At 43.4% G+C, this 14,568-nt stretch overlaps 1 protein-coding gene across 1 annotated transcript in view; it reads left to right on the top strand.

Moving 5' to 3' along the window:
- NOX3 (NADPH oxidase 3) overlaps positions 1 to 14,568 on the top strand; it is a 58,071-nt gene that overhangs the window by 16,466 nt on the left and 27,037 nt on the right. Inside the window, exons 7-9 of the mRNA XM_053592671.1 lie at positions 2,152 to 2,281; positions 7,872 to 7,964; positions 9,756 to 10,009. Coding sequence (XP_053448646.1) covers positions 2,152 to 2,281; positions 7,872 to 7,964; positions 9,756 to 10,009 — 477 coding nt within the window. The remainder of the gene's footprint in view (positions 1 to 2,151; positions 2,282 to 7,871; positions 7,965 to 9,755; positions 10,010 to 14,568) is intronic.

Genomic DNA, 14,568 nt, shown 5'->3' with positions numbered 1-14,568 from the left:
ACACCTGCAAAACTGTGGCAGGTGAGGTTGCAAACACCCCGCTCGGCCCGTCAGCAGCTCTTCTGCTTCCTAAACCAGCAGAACCTTCAACTGCCCCTTCTCCCACCCACCACTGCTGCCACTGAGTGCAGGGTCCTGTGCCCAAGAGGTGGGCTTCATTTCCATGTAGCCTGGAAGAGCCGGCGCACAACCTCAGGGTGGCCAAGGTTACCACTCAGGCTCAGGCTTCTAGAAGGGGGTCACACTTGCCACTGCCAGTGCCTGGGCCTGATTAAGAGCTCCTCTCTCCCTGTTCATCAGCGGGTCTGGGAGAGACACATTGCCCTAGGAAGAAATACTGCTGAGACATAAGTTTTACCCTAAAAGGCTGCCCATCCCTCTGCTGATCAGCTTCTCTAGCCAGGTACCATACTGCTATCTGGCTAGAGGCTTCCTGCTCAGTTTCATCTGGAAGTGTTTGGTGGGGGTTTGGGGATGGTACATCACTGCCCGTGCATTAAGGGTACAGCTCAGAGACTGTCAGTCCTTCCTTTCTACCTCTGATTCTGCTCCCAATACCAGGGTTGGTCACGCCTGTTCGTGAGGCTCTTCACAGCCCACGCACTTCTAGAAGGTCCGCCGAATGGACGGCCCCCGCATGCACACTCTGGTGCATTGCAGAAGCACAGGAGGATTTCGGTGGGCAGTTTCTCATTGGAGATATTTTTAATATCCAAATAACGTTTCACAAGAAGAAATTTTTTAGTCATTTTAACCTAGTTGAAAGGCTTATTTTTGGGATAAGGGCCTCATTTAATCTTCTCAGCTTGAAGTATTCTACAGCTACTGTTTACAGCAAAAGTAATTTGCAAATTCTATACAAAATGCCAAGTAAAAGTAGGATTATTGGAATGTGTTAAGGCCCACTAATCTTCCTATTATGGGATGGACCTGGATGAAGACATAAAAATGTTTTAAAAATTTAAAAAGATATAGCATTTGTAGAATGATCTGAAGTTTCTTTTGGAAAAGATAGCAAATGTTGCCTTGAGAATGAAGAGGTTAAATCTTTCCCCTGATTCCATTTGTTATTCACCCTGCCTCTGTCTGGGCATCATTTGTACATTGGAGATTTACAGATAGTTTTTCTCATCTAACTCAGAGGGATGTTATCGAGTTTGGATGACTTCCATAAAGCAAACTGGGACAAAGGCCAAGGTGCCTGTGCTCGCCAGCACCAGGCTGCTCCCTCCTCCTACGTCGCCCTCCAAAGGGACATGACACTCCACAGGCTACTCAGAAAGGAGTCTGGGAGATGCTGGGGTCTGTGAGTACCATGTTTCTCATAATAAACCAGTATGTTTTATTCACAAAACCCAAGGAATTGGGCAGATCCCAGATGACATGACCTGCATGTCTTGTGCTTCACTGCCCAAGGGTGACCCTAGGAGTGGGGACCAAAGCACCTTGTCAAAGGTCAGTCAGTGCCTCTATGGCAAATACAGAAGGGTTACAGGACTCTTCCTCCGGTGCTCTATTCATGAGGGATGGCTTCCTAAAAAAACAAACAAAAAAAAAAAAAAAAAAGGCTGGCTTCTTTTTCCACTCCTAAAGTAATTGATATAGTCTTGAGGACACACTTCACTGTGACCTATTCTGACTCTGTCAAACCCTGGGCCTGCTAGCATTCACCAAGGGAAAAATACTATTATTCAGGGTTTTCTTTTTTAGTTTTTCACTCGAAAACTTCTAAGTACTCAGAAACAAACCAAAAAGGGTAGAAGTTAAATAAATTTGCAAAAGAACCAAATAGTACAGAGTTAGCCAATTAGCCCAAATCAGCAATCAGGACGAGATGAAACCTAATTAAATTCAACAGTCTACAAAAGGATGTGTTCAAACAATTTCCCTTCATTATGAATTCTCTAATATAGACACTTTCCATTTAACACAGGATACCACAGAGGGGAACTTCTTTTCTGGGATCTTCAAAGTTATTTGAAGCATCTCAAATGCCTATTTTTAAAGACGCTGAGGAAAATGAGTGACAGCCCGAGTTGCAAGAAGGTGCAGGGACGGTAGAGCCCACCGGGCTGTGTGCATCTGTCTAACAGGACTGCCCCAAATCATTTTGACATTTTTGCATTTCTTCTTCTTTTTTTTTTAAATAAGTGGAATTGTTCGAGGCCAGACCCCAGAGAGTCTCTCGCTCCACAACATCACCTTCTGTAGAAACCACCACGCTGAATGGCAGGCGGCTGCCCTGTGCCCGGTGCCTCAATTTTCTGGCAAGGAACCCTCGGTAAGAATGAACCCAGGAGCTTTTAAAAATAACTGTCCCCACAGCTAAAATAGCTAGAGCTTTTATATGCTTCCGAAAACGAATAGCCCATTTCAGCACTAGACAAAGCCAACTCTTTATTGAGTGTGCTAATGGAGAAATCAAGTTATGGATAATTCTAAAGGAGATTTACTGCCAAAAGCACTCAGTTCAGCTTTGAAATGTGTTCTTCTTCTTACCTTTAAATATGGACATCTGATACTGAGGGACTTCGTAACAGCAGAGTGATGTCTCCAGAGGAGTCTGCATGGGCTCACCTCCCCCCTCACTGCTCCCCTGCACAACTCTCTTCCATGCTGACAGCTCATGGCATCACCTCTCACACTGAACATTAAGTGACAACCAAATGAGAATCTTTCGACAACTTTGGGGACTGGGAAAATTGGGGTGTCAAATGTATTTACTTTTTATTCTAATTAAGCTCCCATAACTGACATAATGACAACATTAGCCAAGAAGAGACTTAACTAATAGGTGATAATGACCCCAGACTTAGTAAGAATTCCTCTCTATGTGGTAGCCCATTATACTTGGGGGAAACACATAAATAGGAATAATAATCCTATCGGGTCTCTTCCAGTATCTTAGAACAGTGTAAACCTTTGGGACAGCTAGATGATGTATTCAAGAAAACAGATGAAGCCCATAGATGGAAACTAAGAACTCCAAAATAAACAAGTGCCAAGAAAATATGTGTCATAAACCATGGGATAGTGGGATTAATAGTACATAAGTGGTGAAGATTCAGGAAATTGAGTCATCAACATATGAGGAAAATAAATGGTTGCCTTTTTTTTAAACTCTCAAATATATTAAATTAAGCACTGGGTTTTAAGGGTGAAACCACTAGGAGGGACATTTAAAATGGACAGAAACAGAATAGATGTGCCCATTAGACTGTGGTTCTTTTAATGGCCAGTATAGATTGTCTCTGTCTTAAGCTCAACTCTCAGTAGCCACTCTCCAGCCTGCATGTTAATGAGGAACATGAATGCCTCTCTAAAATTTTCAGCTATAGCATCTCCATAAAAAAATCAATACTCCCTACACCTAGTGAATACAGACCAGGGCCAGCTCCCGGCAGGGCATGCAGACATTCATTATCATGAAGAGGGGAATCTTGCCCTCTCCGCTACCCCTCCCCTGCTGTACCTCCTTGCACACCCAAACTCACAGTGTCACTCTCTCCCATTATTTTTAACGGACCTTGATTCAACGTGGGGGGGAGGGGGGCTGTGTCAGTACTGCCTGACTGAACGGTACGATATTCTCTCTGATGTCTTATAGACCCTGAATGTGAAGGGCATCCCAAGGACAAAAAGGGTTCCTGAGCTTCACTGCACCGCACCTACCTGGTCTTTGCAAGGCTCCATTTCTATGTCTTTGCTTCTCTCTACTTGGTGCATTTTCATAGCACTTTAGTCAATGAACATTTATCAACTCCGTGTCAGTGGTGCACCACTCTCAGCATTAGCACAAGACAGAGAATGCTTTGTGCATGACCTTGTACAAACTGGACTGATCATACCAAAGGAACCGATCATATCTGACAGTCTCTTCTCCCGGACCTGTCTCACTTCTCCTTTCTACCCCAAACTCACTGACGCCCCTAAGACTCCAGATTCCAGGACTGTTCATGGAATCCATCTCAAAAGATGCCTGGTCCTCAGCCAAAGTAGTTGGTTCCTTTCATTTAATTATAACATCATTGGGCTGTCTCAATAAAAGCCTATGGCTCAAAGGGTAGGGCACCGGCCCCATATGCCAGAGGTGGCGGGTTCAAACCCAGCTCCGGCAAAAAAAAAAAAAAAAAAAAACTGCAAAAAAATAAATAAATAAATAAATAAAAGGCTACTGCGGAGGTTGCTCGGGGCTATCCTGCAAGCAAGGTTAGCCCTCCTCCTGCAAGCTTGTACTTCTAATTATAACATCAACAAATAATAATCGTAAAGCTGACATTTTCTTTTTTTCTTTTTTTATTTCAGAATATTAGGAGTACATGTTTTATTTACATACGTTGCCTTTTGCACAAATTGAGTCAAGGTTACATACATGCCCCCCAACCAGTGTGCACCACATCCCAGAGAGATAAATTCCCCCCACCCCCTCTCTTCTTTCTCCCAGCTTGACTTTCATTGAGATTGAGTTCCATTGTGCATTTAAGTGTTGACACTCGGTTCCAACCTGGTAGTGAGCATGTGTATTTGTTTCTCCATTCCTACGATATTTCACTGAGAACAGTGGTCTCCAGTTCCAGCCAGGTTGGCACAAGATACTAGGTCACCATTTTTCTTTATGACTGATACCCTGTCGTATACATATACCTGGGTTGTTTCCACATCTTTGAGATGGTGAATTGTGCTGCTATAAACATCCGTGTTCAGGAAGCTGACACTTTTTTAATTGCTAGGGAATGATGTTAATGGTAAAGGGGAACGTTTGTAGTGAGGTAAGGTCAATGGAGGGAACTCTTGCCGAGAGGCTGTTGTATGCTTGGCATAGCCCTAGAACACGATTCAGAGATGTGGGTCTTGCCCCAGGTGACCTCATTGTCAAAAAAAGAGGCTCTTCATAAATACACACATAAAATAAAATAAAAGCAGCATGTTCTCATTCCCAGTAGGAATGAAAAACCAGGAGTGAAAGTGGAGGAAACAAGTTTCATTACTGCTGCTTTTAAATCAACATAGTTTTATTTCTATCATAAAATACTCACTGTGACTTTGTGAGCATTTTTGAAAAAGAAAAAAAAAAAAGCTAAGCATCCACAGAGAATTTCAGCATTAAAGAAACTTAGAAGCTAAATAGTTCTGCCCCTTTTATTTAATAGATAAATAAATCTATTTATTAGATTTTGAGGTCCAAGGAGTTTCAGTTTCTTCCTTCTGGCCACAAAGAGGTAAGCAAAGCCACATCAGGAAACCAGAGCTTCGAACTCTGTGGCTGTGAACCTTCTGCTCTATCCCTTACGGCATTCGTTCTCAATCTCTGCACGGCCCCCACCCCTTTGTTAGCTCTCTGTTGCTTTCCACCAGAACATCTTCCCAAGCTTACATGCACCTCTGTGAATGAAGCCAACGCATTTAAGAGCTTGGAAGGAACCTAAATAATTTTCTCCAGCTATTTCTGACTTTGTAAAACAGAAAATTTGAACATCATATAACCCAAGATGTGCCTAAAGGCAGAGTGAGGGATGGCGGCCCCAAGACCAGAAGCCAGGTCTTCCGATAGTGAGTTTAAGATCCACCGTGTCACATGCCCTCCTGCTCCGAGTTGAGGGCCCCTGGTCTTGACCCACTCCTGTCTACCCCAGGGGTGGCTGCAAAGACAGTCTGCTGATGTTCAGCCAGGCCATCTCTCTCCCTCACACCCGGACTCCCAGGGGCTCCAGGACCATCCCAGTGTAACTAAGCTGGGCTTTCCCCTCCTGGAACAACATAGTAATGAGAATAAGGACAGAGCTGGGGAATAATAGCTGACCTCCTCCTTCCTCTTCCTGACTAGTCACAGAGAGAAAGAAAAGTAATTCCTTACACATCATCACCGTGGAAAAATCTGAGAGCACATCTGGTTTGACATCACCAAATGAAGTCAAAAACTTTCTACAGTGGGAGTGGAAGATTTTCGTATGCAAAATACATAAAGACTAGGCAAGTGTTTTCCCAAATACCTCCTTTAGCCCATACAGAAAGAATCGCTGGCTTGCTGGCTGTCATTTCTGTAAACGCCCGAAGCCAGTCTCAAAGCGCTTTCTTGGTGCATTTCTTCATTCCAGCAGAAGAGACGCAGGGGTGCAGTCCTCTGGGCCAGCCCCGTCCTTTGGCCTTCGTGTGCACCGCTTCCTGGTCCTCCCTGAGCCCCTTCCCCATCTCACCCACAGCACAGGGGGACAAAAGCTTTGATTCTCTTTGCTGTTCTGAATACACAGCTGAACACCACTGAGGCAGAAAAGGTCAAGTGGGTCAAATTGCCTTGTGTTGCCAGAGTAAATCTATCCTTTGTCAGGCAAACAAGAGGCCACACAGACAAAATGAGGAGAGGGTCGAGCAGGTGATAAGAGGTACCATGGAAAGAGATCCAGAGATAAACCAAAAGAAATAGAAAAAGCACAAAAATAACTCAAAAGAAGTAAAAATGCTAAAGGACTGGTGACCCATCACAAAGAGACAGAGCTGAGTAACTGCTGAGGGAGCATTGGCAAAAGTGTCAGCCAGTGTGGTGAGCGTGGAGCTCCAGCGAGGCACCCTTCCTGCTCCCACAATACCATTCGAGCGAGCAGCATGGGCACGGTGGTGGACACAGTGGCACTAGACTAACACGGAGGAAAGTTAGGGCCATCGTGGAAAGCCTTGAGTTCCAGCTCTGGCTCTCTGTGACCTACCTGTCTTTCTGGGGGACTCAGATCCATCCCCAGAATGTCAGAGTTTTTCTTCTTGAAAGGAGGAATTTGACTCGATTTCCAGGACTCCTTAACGTCCTCAGGCTCAGTGAGCTCATGAGTCTCTCACGTTTTGGGAAACGAGACTTGTTTCCCCCATTTTAGTGTTGCCAGAAAGAAGCGTGATTGTATGGGGAATGCTCAGGGAGGTAGCCAGGTTCTAGAAAGAACGCAAGCTGGGAAATCAAGCACTTCTGAGTACACATCTTTACCAGACACCGTGTTACCCTTACGATCCAGGACAATTTGTTTGATCTGGAGGAATCTTAGTTTCCTCTTCTCTAAAATAAAGGTAATATCATATATCTCATAGGACTGTTCAGTATCAGACCTAAAATAAATAAGTCTTCAAAATATTTAAGTTTCCATTCCTTCCCTTTTCCTGGAGGAAGATTCCTTATGTTGTACATAAAACCTGGCAAAGAATTGCCTGGTGGAAAACTGATCATCCAGAATGCAGATTATACTCATGGAAGGTTAACGTAGGATCTGAATCATTAAGAATGGAAATTTTCACGGTTCTTCAGATAATGGTTGAGCCTTTTGTTCTGACTCTGTAAACTTAAATTTAAGGTGCTAAGAAACTAACTTTATATTTCATTCCAGATAACACTGTGTGTGTGTGTGTGTGTGTGTGTGTGTGGTATTTTTATCCAGGCAGACTCTCTGTGATGTATTGTTGGCCAAAAAAATTACTATTTGAAATTTCTAAATGTAACTTCTCATATCCTATGTTGACTACGTAATATAGCTTTGTAAGCCTTTGACTTTGACTGAGTTTGGGAGCATTTATGACCCTATCATACGTAACACAAACATCAATCTGCTTTTTTATTTCTTTGCAAATTCAATTATTTCTAATTACATAAAGGCATCATTGATCAAGTACACATAAAAACCAATATAGGAGAGTTTAATCTCTTAAATAAGCTTGTAGACTTCAAGGAATAATTGAATGTTATAGTATTTAATACAAGGAGACATCTTTGTTGTTGCCTAAAGTTAAAGGAAAATGTCTAAACCCCATCATCTTGTATATTGATTTGGTTCAAATTGAAAATATTTGGATTCTATTTTCATTTCCTTTTCCTCTCTCTCTGCTACTCTCTGCAGGCTTGGAAATGGGTTTTAGGCCCTGTGGTCTTGTATGCATGTGAAAGAATAATTAGGTTCTGGAGATTTCAACAAGAAGTTGTCATTACCAAGGTATGCATGTAGCTTTATGTCTGAATAAAAGCCTGAGCATAGATGAAAATTTTTTATTAGCCCAAGTTTTTAATTTGCCATTTTTATTGCAGAACTGTCTGTAATTTAGAGGCTCATCTTCTGTTCTAATAATTGCTTGCATCCCAAGCATCTTTTAGTGTGACTAATTTTGCTGAAGACAGGGATCAGGGCTTCAGATCAGTACGCAGAATTCTGATAAGGGTTTGTGGTACAGCCCTGGAATTATCTGTATTTCTCTTTCTTCCAGTTTCTCTCTGTGGGGGTGAGGGGGGAGGCAGGGAGCACAAGTACGCTTTACATAGGACATAGTAACTTGCAGGATCATCACTCCCTTCACCATGTAAAGGCATGGATATGCAAACAGAGATAATAAACAAATATTTTCAAGCACACACACTTTCCCCTGGGACTACTGCCAGAGGACAGGGAAGCCATCACCATAAGGTTCAGAGAAATGGAAAGGAAAACTCTACCCGTGGGAGCCCAGTGCTCCTGGGGACATTGTCCAAGCTTGCTTTCCAGCCCCACATCCAGTCGTCCCCTCAAGGTAGAGGATGATGGGAATGCATAGACCAAGCCCCAAAATGCACGTCAAGGAGACTGAAAAGGCACCAAAACCTCTCCCCTGGTTTTTCAAATGTCCAGGAAGAAATTCTCTGTTAACCAAACCTGTACCACTTGGCTAATATAATTTTAACAGAATACTATATCTCCTTAAGTGTCTTCATGAAAGCTGAAGTATCAAAATTGCTTCATATTTCTGCTGTAAGATGTTTCTATGATGCTGTTTTTAAGCTAAGCTCCAAAGGATGTCAGGCTCTATCAAAAGCCAGACTGTAAAACTCCTGCAACCTACTGAAGCTGTTACTAGGGAGACCATTTAACAGCAGTGTCAGAACAAATATCAGGAGGAAGAGGGGGAACGTAGAACTAATGGTTGAAATGCTGTGAAATTTCTCTTTTCAATGGAAAAACGCTGCCACTGGATCTAGAGAGTAGATTTTCTTCCCCTACCCATCTTGTCAAAAAAGAAGACACAGGCGCCTAGAGAGATTTTTCAGAAAACAAGGTGGAAATCTAAGAAGGGAAATTAGTTCTTTCCTTCTGATAAACAGCAAGCTCTAAGGCTCCTATAAAAGCAAGCAGAGCTTTTGCACAATGCTTCCCTGTACGTGTGTGTCTAAAACTCAGAACCCAGGCAGGACGCCTGATAAGATACAACGTGAACAGAAAAACTAACGAAAACCACTTGAGAGTGAGTTTGGTGATTGTTTTTCACTTAACGTGAAGAAATATTGGATTAATGCCCAAGAGACTGAAAGAAGATTCAGCCGATTGAAAAAGGTCACAAATTGTTCCTAAATTTTAAAAATAGGGAGCCAGTGCCATGACGACTGTTTTAATAACGTGGAGCATAATTGAGTGATATGTACACTATGGTAGCTTTTGTTCTCTTGGATTAGGTTAGCTGTGCCACGAGAAGCTTGCCTGCTGGAGAGAGACTCGCATGTCAAGCGCCACATTGCCCCTGGGCGCAGCCACCCAAATTTCCAGCATAGCACTCTGCAGGAGATAAACTTCATTCCTGCTGGAGTTGCAAACCCAGATGCAAAAGTGGTGGCAAATCTCATTGGGAACTAACAGCAGATGGGTTACATAAATTATACCTCCAAAACGCTGATGTAAAATGTCGAATACCTTCGATGACGTGAAAAGTATTTCTTATTATTTAACCGGAGAAAAAAGACAAGCTCTCTTGCTCTAATGCAGGTGGTGAGCCACCCCTCCAGAGTCTTAGAACTTCACATGAAAAAGCGTGGCTTTCAAATGGCACCGGGGCAGTACATCTTGGTACAGTGCCCCTCCATATCCCGGCTGGAGTGGCACCCCTTCACCCTCACCTCCGCCCCCCAGGAGGATTTCTTCAGCGTGCACATCCGGGCAGCAGGAGACTGGACGAGAGCTCTCCTGGAGGCCTTTGGAGCAGAGGGACAGACCCCCAAGGAGCTCTGGAGCCTACCAAGGTTTGATCCCACTTCTCTTGTAATGTACAGGCAGAAGTCACAATATTGTAAAGAATAAGTTACCTTAAGGTGTCAACATGCAACCAAATTCCGCAATACCTTTATTAGACTGTGGGTGTGAGTCTGTTTTTCAAAATTTGAGAATCTATATGAAAAGTCTAATTTATGTAGTAAACTTCCTGGAGAGGCAAGTACATTTCTGTCAAAAGCTAATTTGCAACAACGCCAGGCAGGGATCCAGGAGAAAGGAGCCGTTCCTTGCCCAGCTCCAAAAGCATCACTTGGCTAATGTTGTGCAGCCAACACAGCTCTGCAAATGTGTTTTTCTGTCACAGCCTGAGGTCTTTAGATTCTATTTGTTTCTAAAGTCTATCCTTCATAAGAAGGATGCTGCGTTTTGTGTGCTCTGCCTATATGACGCTAGTCTTATCGGCCGTGAGGGCCCACGCTACTCCCGTACGACCTCGTCTTAACTTGATTCATATATCGGAATCCCTGTTTCCAAAGTAGGGCATGGGGCTTAGGACTTCAGCATATCCACTGGGTGACCTAGTGCAACCCGCACCACCACCCCATCCAGAAAAGCCTGGGCACAGCACAGAGTCGCAGTGTAAATTGCCACTCCTGGGCTCTCTTCAGCAAACAACAGCCTGAGGTCAATGCCCACTCATACTATAGGATTATCCAAAGCACATGTTTAGGGTTCCAGAAAAACAGGGACACAAAACATAATAAGAAAATCAATTTGAAAGAATTTGATATTTTAAAAGAAGCATCAAGAGATCCCTGCTCTTCTACACTTGGAGGGTAACAGGAGCTACCAAGCTAATGAGGACTGCGGTAGGGAGCTCTGTAAGGACACGTTTATTAACAGGAGGGAGGCCCCTGCGGGCAGGCGATTGTCATTCCTCCTGTGTCTCTGGTGCCTCCCGCGGGGTCTGACATGCACCAGGTTCAGAGGAAAGCTTTGGTAAAGCAACGACTCAACACCTGGGCGCAATATGGGTTCTTTAATTTACTCAATTTGACAAGTATTTCTTGGCGACAGACTAGGTACCATACTAAATTGGCAGCACAAAGTATAATCACCTTCTTATACTTTGTCCCCCTTCCCATGGGCTCCAGGGCTGTGACTGTGTAGCTGTGGGCGTGGTTGTGTTTAGTGGATAGGAAGAGCCACAGGCCTTCATTCAAACGTCAGTCCTGAAGAATGGTGTGAGATCAAGCCAGGTACAAGCATCATCTGCTCAGACCAGAGCCCCAACTCAGATGACAACACCTGCTATCCATTTAAGAGCTTTTCCTTTTGGTGATGGAAAGGAAGCAATTCAACAGAATGCTAAGGTTCCGAGGGTAGTGCAATGTTTAAAATGTATAAAAGTAGAGAGATGGCACACATGCACACACGCATCATGACTGACTGCGGCCCTGGTCCTGCCTCCCCTGATGTTGCCCAGATGGAAAACTTCAGCCTCTTTGCTACCCAGTTTCTGCCCTGTGTGTACGCAGTAAAACGGTCCATAGACCAGTGTTTTTCTTCACACACTACCTGCCATTTCAGCCAATCCCCCATCAAGAATTCAGCGTGCATTTCTCAGTAGTTGATATGTTTTCTGCCTGTGGAGGGCGTCACCAGCCACAAGGCCTGACAGGATCAGGTCCCGGGGCCTCCCAAGCTTCTGTGCTCCTCCTCCTGCTCCCACATACTCCGGCCTCTTGCAGCATTCTTGTTTTTCATCCACTCTTGAGTCTGCAAACCTCAGTGCCTTTGTCATTGCTGTTCCATCCACCTGCAATTCTGTTCCTTGCATCTCTACTTGGAGACTCCCTCCCTACCATCAGACCTCTCCCTAAATGTCGCCTTCCACGGAGGCCTTTCCCTTCCTGCCACACATGAACCAACCACTCCCAGCCATCACTCAATAGCCTCCTGTCCGTGCTGACTTTCCCTTCCTCCATGGCACTTACCACCACCTGACACCCTTAGCGTTTGCTTGTTTGATTACTGTCTGTCTCCACACACTAGAATATAAACTCTGTAAGAAAAAGGTCTTCATCCATTTAGTTCACTTTAGCATCTCCAGGGCCTAAAACAGGTTCTGGTTCTTGGCACTCAGTAAATACTTAGCAAATGAACAAAAATGAGTTGTCGTAAACAATGCAACTTCCCTCCTTCTGTGAACTTTGGTTTGCCCTCTGCCTCTATATGCGTGTAGGCATTTGTATTGGCAGTGAGGCCTCCAAATAAGCTAGAATTTGTTTAAATCTTCAACATACAGAATTTTACTGGACTGTCCTAGCTGATTCTATAATTCAGCGTTGTTTCAATTTGGAATTAAATTAACCATATAGGAAAGAGAACCATAGCTTTTTACTGTTTTGGACCCAGAATGAATTTAATCCAGCCCCAGGAATCCATGAGGCAAGGAGTGAGTGAGAAGCCCAGGAGGAGAAGTAAGCCTAGGTGAAGAGGATCTCTTCCTCTGAGCTCAGGAAAAAGGGAGAAAATGTAAGTTCTTTTAAAAGACAGAAGCTTTCCAAAGCTAGGGTTCCAGCGTCAGACGCCCAGGCTTCAAAGCCCACGTGGGTGTGTGATGGTGGGGAGTGTGCCTAACACCTTGTTTAAGTTTCCTCATCTGTACATGGATGATGATAATCATAGTTCCTGAAAGCTTTTGTTTAGGATGAAACACAACAGGCTGGGGCGGCACCTGTGGCTCAAAGGGGTAGAGCGCTGGTCCCATATGCTGGAGGTGGTGGGTTCAAACCCAGCCCTGGCAAAAAAAAAAAAAAAAAAAACTGTGCAGAAACACAACAGTCTGTACAAAGCCCTTAGCATATGGTAAGCGCTCAGAAAAGTTAGTTACTATTATAATTAGCTAAGTAAGAAACGTCCCCCTCCACAGAGATGACAGCAGAAGTGAAGGCCGGAGAAGTAAAGGGTCACCAATGCGGAGATGATAGCAGAGGGGGACACAGTGGGAAGAGTCTCTGACCACACCCAACCAGAAGCCAGCCGGCCTGATGTTGGGAAGAAGAGATGTGTTCTCTCTACCCTGTATTGCTAGGAACTCTGGGTCTAAATCAAGGCGGGGATAGCTGAGTAAACTTATATCCAAGAGTTTGTGCAAAGGAAGCTGACTTGGATCATAAGAGGTCTTGAGAAATGTGGAGACTTGGGCCCCCCCAAAAGAGCCATAGTTGATATCTGTGATCAACTATTTAAAGGCCTAAGAGGCAGAAAAGGAAAAGACCGGAATATGCTTCTCGGAAGGCAAAAGGCCAGAGTTGTCAGAAGATAGATTTCAGTAAGACATGAGAAGAAATCGTCAAATACTTAGAACAGTCCCTAAGTGGGACAAGGGGCCCTGCAGTTTAACATCAGAACAGGATCAGCCCTTGGGGAGGAGGAAGGGAGAGTTACTGTATTAGTGTTACAGAAAAATCACACTAAATATCTTCTTCTCGATTCTAACCATGTAGAAATGCATTTATTATATGTATTCCTGTGGATTACACGACACAATTCTTTTTTAATTTAATTGGTATCTTTTAAAATCATTGTCAAATAAATTTCAAATATGACATTATAAAAACAATGAACAATAAGACATTTTCATCCAGGGAGAGGTCTCTGTCTCTCTCTCTGTTCTCTTCATCTAATTATTTGTAAAATAATCTACAGTGGGCTGAAGACACTAACTCTTTCTGGTTAATGACCTTTTATTTTTATTCTTCCATTTCCATATATCAATATGTAATAAAGCCTTATTAATTAAGATTAACTTCAGGTGAGTTAATTTGAATTATTAGGAAGTCTGGCATATAGAATATTTTAAAATAAACCCAATTGAACTTTCATGAACACAGAGTAAAGCCCAAATGGGCCAACCTTGGATGCCTTCAACAAACAACCCTTAGGGAATGGTTATGAATAACTTAGAAACTTTTCAATTAGCATATCTTTGTTCGTATGTAAATGTATGCTCTTGGACTAGTTGAAGTTATTTAATACATTCTGCTGACTGAAATATTTTAGACATTCCCTTTAAAATTTATTCAACCCATTGCTACTGAACAACTCCATGTTGGAGAGTGCTGAGATAAAGCAGTGAGTGTAGACCTCATAGCTTAAGACAGACATAAATCAAATAGTGCACACACAAAAAATTATAAAGTCATACCTGTGCTGAGGACTATGAATGAGGAGAACGTGGTTTTATAAACTCCATAACAAGGGATTTAACCTAGTCTAAGGGGTTCAGGAAAGCTATTAACCAAGTAAGGACAGAGGAGAGACTAAGGTAGTTTACCCACTAACAAGACCATCATGTGCAAAGGTCCCGTGGCAGAAGCCAGCACTGTGTATCTTTAAAAATGGCAGAAAAGCCAGTGCGTGGAATTGGTAAGGAGAATGAAGAAGAATCCAGAGGCTAGTCCCTGGAGGATCCTCTTATTTATTCAATGAATAAGCTCTCTCCTTATAAAGAAAAATGTGCTAAGCAAAGACAAAACATCAGTGCTGCCCTAGGCCTAATTGCCACAGATTCTGAGTTAGC

The sequence above is a fragment of the Nycticebus coucang genome, chromosome 5, assembly GCF_027406575.1.
Source record: "Nycticebus coucang isolate mNycCou1 chromosome 5, mNycCou1.pri, whole genome shotgun sequence".
NCBI lineage: Eukaryota > Metazoa > Chordata > Mammalia > Primates > Lorisidae > Nycticebus > Nycticebus coucang.
Note: the sequence above shows the minus strand (reverse complement) of the source record. Positions and strands in the feature narration are given on the sequence as shown.